This window comes from Myotis davidii, unplaced genomic scaffold, assembly GCF_000327345.1.
Source record: "Myotis davidii unplaced genomic scaffold, ASM32734v1 scaffold44, whole genome shotgun sequence".
In the NCBI taxonomy this organism is placed as follows: domain Eukaryota; kingdom Metazoa; phylum Chordata; class Mammalia; order Chiroptera; family Vespertilionidae; genus Myotis; species Myotis davidii.
Genome location: NW_006299705.1, coordinates 6,216,622 through 6,222,563, shown reverse-complemented (window position 1 = coordinate 6,222,563; position 5,942 = coordinate 6,216,622). Strand labels below are relative to the sequence as shown.

The 5,942-nt window shown below is 40.5% G+C and overlaps 1 protein-coding gene and 1 pseudogene across 1 annotated transcript in view; both read right to left on the bottom strand.

Moving 5' to 3' along the window:
- MSH3 (mutS homolog 3) overlaps positions 1 to 5,942 on the bottom strand; it is a gene marked incomplete at its 5' end in the record, with an annotated part of 124,600 nt that overhangs the window by 59,778 nt on the left and 58,880 nt on the right. The window contains one exon of the mRNA XM_006775579.2: positions 3,417 to 3,549. Within this exon, the coding sequence (XP_006775642.1) occupies positions 3,417 to 3,549 (133 nt within the window). The remainder of the gene's footprint in view (positions 1 to 3,416; positions 3,550 to 5,942) is intronic.
- LOC107184934 lies at positions 954 to 3,003 on the bottom strand (annotated as a pseudogene).

Below are 5,942 nucleotides of genomic sequence, written 5' to 3'. Positions count from 1 at the left end.
AGCGGTATCAGTAAAGATATTGCTACGACATATGTACGATATTTTGCTGCCTATGGAGTCTTGTAGGATTTTTATGATTTCCCGTCTTACATTTAAGTCCTTTAACCATTTTGAGGTGTGTGTTTTTTCCAGCATCAATTTATTTTTCCTAGAATTTGGATACAATAACTGCAGCAAGACAGTGCTCAATACTATTCAAACCTCACTTTAGGTTCTTAAACCACCTCAGCATTTGTCAATGTGAATTCACATTCCAGTAAAACTGGGAAACTGAAATTTGACATACCAACAAATTTACTCAATATTAATGTAACTACAAATTTTATATGTTAACACGTGGTCTTTACAGAATTTGGCCTTTAGAAACTAGCTTACAACACAAAGTTACTCTTTGCTTACCTGTCCTGAACTCTTTAGTGTTACACCAACAGACCCCCTTTCCCATAGCTTTTACCATAAAGAGACAGGTGATTCCTCCCTTTAAGTGGAAAACACACACACACACACACACACACACACACAAAGTTCCCACCCAGAAAAAAATGTTAACAGAACTATCCAATTGTAAAGTATCAGCAGATATAACACTGGAAATATTTCCAGTGGGCAACTCTGAAGTCTTTTACCTAAGTAGTATAACAGAAAGTTACAGTGTTGACCAAAAGAACACACAGGTTTCTCATTAAGTTTTGTTATTTTCACGGGTCTCAAAATTCTGTGACAAATTTTTGGTCATGTTGTTTCCATTAAAAAGTACTGATTTTAAAAACTAATAACTTAAAAAAAAAATAAAAACTAATAACTTAAAAACTGCCACACACACAGAAGAACCAAATGGTCCACAAAAGATCCTCCTTTCCTTCTGAAGGTTTTATGATGCATTGTAATCATTCACTAGTCTTTTACTATTAAACTTAAATGGCCAATTGAGACACACAGCTCAGAGACGGTTCTTCCACCGCTGGTTAAGACTGGGGTGGCAGGAGTTGGGAATAATGTTCATTTAGCCTCTGCACTTTCTGGGCAGACTTGGTGACTTTGCCAGCTCCAGCTGCCTTCTTGTCCACTGCTTTGATGGCACCCACAGCAACTGTCTATCTCATGACGCAAACAGGGAAACGGCCCAGAGGGGGGTAGTCAGAGAAGCTCTCAACACGTATGGGCTTGCCAGGAGTCATATCAATGATGGCAGCATCACCAGATTTCAAAAACTTAGGGCCATTTGCCAGCTTTTTCCCAGAATGACGATCAATCTTCTCCTTCAGCTCAGCAAATCTGCAAGCAATGTGAGCTGTGTGACCATCCAGCACAGGTGCATATCCAGCACTGATTTGGCCTGGGTGGTTCAGGATAATCACCTGAGCTGTGAAGCCAGCTGCTGCCATTGGTGGGTCATTTTTGCTGTCACCAGCCACACTGCCACAGGGAACATCGTTGACAGACACGTTCCTGACGTTGAAGCTCACATTGTCCCCAGGAAGAGCTTCACTCAAAGCTTCACGGTGCATTTCAGCAGACTTTACTTCAGTTATAATGTTGACTGGAGAAAGGTGAACACCATGACGGGCTTGAGAACACCACTCTCCACTCGGCCCACAGGGACAGTACCAATACCACCAATTTTGTAAACATCCTGGAGAAGCAGACGCAGGAGCTTGTCAGTTGGACGAGTTGGTGGCAGGATGCAATCCAGAGCTTCAAGCAGTGTGGTTGGTTCTACTGGCATTGCCATCTTTACCTTCCATCTCTTGAACCAAAGCATATTAGCAGTTGGCTCCAGAATGTTGTCACCATTCTAACCAGAAATTGGCAGAAATGCTACTGTGTCAGGATTGTAGCCAATTTTCTTAATGCAGGTGCTGACTTCTTTCACAATTTCCTCTTATCTTTTCTGGCTGTAGGGTGGCTCAGTGGAATCCATTTTGTCAATACCAATAATCGTTTGTTTCACACCTGACGTGTAGGCCAGAAGGGCATGCTCACAGGTCTGTCCATTCTTGGAGATGCCTGCTTCAAATTCACCAACACCAGCAGCAACAATCAGGACAGCACAGTCAGCCTGAGATGTGCCTGTAATCATGTTTTTGATGAAGTCTCTGTGCCCTGGGGCATCGGTGATGGTCACATAAAACTTGGTGGTCTCAAATTTCCACAGGGACATATCAATGGTGATACCTCGTTCCCGTTCAGCTTTCAGTTTAACCAAGACCCAGGCATACTTGAAGGAGCCCTTCCCCATCTCAGCAGCCTCCTTCTCAAATTTTTCAATGGTTCTTTTGTCGATCGCACCACATTTGTAGATCAGATGGCCAGTAGTGGTAGACTTGCCAGAATCTACATGTCCAAAGACGACGATGTTCTGAGTCTTTTCCCATTTTGGGTTGGAGTTAATGGTGGTTTTCACGATACCTGTGTTCTGGCGGCAAACCAGTTGTGAAAAAGATTCTCGGTATTTTATGGGATCATATACATTTTTGGAGTATATGTTCTAGATCTGTGATATATACTGTTGGTATTTTAATGGGGATTGCATTGAATCTGCAGATTGTTTTGGGTAGTATAGACATTTTAATGATATTGATTCTACCAATCCATGAACACGGTATGTTCTTCCATTTGTTTATGTCTTCCTCTAGCTCTTTTTTCAATGTTTTCTGAGTACAGTCCTTTACCTCCTTAGTTAAGTTTATTCCTAGATATCTTAATTTTTTTGGTGCAATGGTAAATGGGATTGTTTTTTTAGTTTCTCTTTCTGTGAATTCATTATTGGTGTATAAAAAAGCCATAGATTTCTGGGTGTTAATGTTGTATCCTGCTACATTGCAGAATTCATTTATTAAGTTTAGTGGTTTTTTTATGGAGTCTTTGGGGTTTTATATGTACAATATCATGTCATCTGCGAATAACTGTCCTGTCATTTTTATGACTTAAACTGTAAAGCTTAAATAATGAAAATCAAAATAATGTTTTTAACTTACCTTCAATATCTAAACATGTTTGCATATTAAACCACTACAAATATTATACAAGCAGATTTTCCTTTAATCAAATAAGAAGCTATTCTGAGGTCAAAATAATCAGTCAACTCTTTTTAAAAGTAGCTAATCTAAATAAATTTCCTATTTTGACGATGGTCCACACTTTGAGGCTGAAACATGAAAATACCCTGTTTTATAACAGAAGGACCTCTGTGTGTTGCAGCAGTTGACAGAAGTAGGCAAATTATTTTTTACAATGCAAAACCTGGAATAATCTTAATTTGTGCAGTTAAAATTTTTGAGGATTCTCTCGTGTTCTCTGCAACATTTTACAAAATACAGTAACACTAAAGCTCTGAGATGTTTTCTTTTAATATCTGATGTGTTCATGCTGAGGAACATTACCAATTTTAACAGATTTGATTGTACGACACTTACTTTTTTGTGATAAATGCTACAGACTCCTCTCTCTATGTCAGGCAATTTGTGTAGATGATTTTCTATCTGACCAAACACACTGGATTCAGAATAGAGAACTTCAGACACAGCATCCAGCCGAGCATTTATTTCCCTGTGAGAACAGTAATAGCAGTTATAAGATGCGGTAGCAGTGAGAATGTGGACATCTCCCAATCTAAAGCCCAGCCACAAAGAAGGCTTCTCTACATCACTGGTCCTTTCCTGACCCTCATCATTTGAATCACAAAGCAGGTACCACACAAGGAGGGGCAGAGACAGGCTTAGCGGGTTTTCCCTTCCTCCTGGGCAGACGCAGAGACTGAACTTCTCAGCCTCCTCTGAAGATAGGTATGGGCGTGTACCCAATTTCTAGCCAATGAACTCTTGCAGGAAGGATTATGCTACTGCTAGCCCTGGCCCATGAAAAACTCCTGGTGTTTGCTCTCTCCCCATTTGCCTACTGGACGTTGAGCCCAGGGCAATCTTGCTGACTCCATCAGCCTGGGTCCACAAATGGAGCAAAAAAAACCCCCTCCAATCTCGCATCCACCACCCACTGGACTTTACATTAGCAAGAAGTAAACATCTATTGTATTTACACCAGATTGAGGATTTATGTGCTACAACTGCTTCCATCACCTTGGCTACTATAACAGGTTTACGATGGGCAACCAGATTTTCCTGCCTGAAATGACTGACCAGCTCAGTCAAAAACAATTCATCCCATTAACCAACTGCTTCCATAAAGGACTGGAACCAACCAACTGTTTGAGTGAACTGGAATTAGGCATATGGAGCCCAAGCAAAGACTGGGAGCAGCTACAGAAAACACAGCGGAACGACATCAGGAGACATGGGAGGCCAGGGCCGCAGGATTCTATCGTCTACACTCTAAGTGATGTGTCACTTGGGAAGGAATGAAGAGGCCCTGTCAACTTAAAATGGAAACCTGACTAAATGTGTCCTCTATGCAATGTGGCCCACCTAGTTCCTATGAACACCAAAGGCCTACACTAGGTACAATGGCCACATGTGATATTAAAGCCTGAGATAAGTACACCTATCTAGTGGCTAGCAGGCCCTCAGTAAATGTTTGAATGAATAAACGAACAAGCAAGCAAATGAAAGAATGAACTGACATTTTGAGGGAAAGGGAGACACTAGCTCTAAATGCACATTTGTTTATCAAAGTTATGTTGATATCACACACATTCATGTGAAAGGGCAAACCTCACATCAGAATCCTGCCTAGATGACGACTGTTAAATTGAGTACTTTGCAATTAACTGAGTGCTATTATCTTTATTATCTTTATAGCTATCCTGTGAGGCCATGCCTGTTCCTGATACAGAAACTAATTTCAGGTCTCATTTCTGCTCCGTTTTTCTCTGGCTGTAAAACAGGCATTTGTTTAGCATGAGAGAGCAGAACAAGCCAGAGCTCGGTAGACACAGATTGGCTCTTCCATTCTCACTGGGGTGGTCTCTTAAATCCTCCCATTTCTCTCCAATACACTACTCCAAGTAAAAGATCACTTCTCAGACTGCTAAAACAGCCTCCTCCCTCCCCTCCCACATCCACTGCTGTCCCTTTTTCCCAACCATTCTCGACACTGTACCCTGAGAGGTCTTCCTAGAACCCAAATATGTCATGTCATACCTCTGCCTTAATCTCATCAAACACCTGCCACAATCTTAGGTCCAAATCCAGAATCCTTAATTGACCTACAAGTGATTCCTGCTTACCTCTCAAGTCTCACTTCAGAACACCTGTCACTCTCTTCCTCTCGCTCTGAATTTCTTCCAGTGTCTTGGTCACTCCCAATTCTCTAATGTCAGAGCTTTCAAGTGTACTGCTCACTATACCTTAGAGTTTCTTTTCCTCTTTCCTACAACCCACAAGCTCCTAATCACCCTTCCTCTGAGAAGGCTTTCTAGAGCACCAGACCAGACTTAATCCTTTTCCATACCACCCTCTATTTCATAACTCTATTTGCTTCCTCACTGTCTCTTCCACTAGACTGTAAGCTCAGTGAGAAGAGGGGTCATATCTTTATTCCCACAGTTCTGGGATCACAATATGTGCTCAATAAATGGTTGTTGAATTCAATTCAACTTCAAAGACTACATATAAAGTAAAGCAAGATGAGGTAAAATATAAATAAATGAAAAATTAAAATTCCTTTGCATAGGATTGTTGTGATAAAATAAATCACTGTTTTACCCTAACATTTACCCGAAATGCTATACAAATATAAAGTTTTATTTTAATAAACTCACTCCTGAATAAATGAAAGACGACACCAATTGGAATAGACTGAGATGATGCTACAGATGGTATGAGGACAGATAAAGTAATGCCATCTGTGAATGTATAAGACAGCCGACAAAGATAGCTACTCTCTCAAAATTTATAAAGGTTGTCTGAGATATGAAAAGATAAAAGCAAAAAAGGTTAATAAAAATCCAAATCATATTTATGAAGTACACCAGAACATTTTTTACA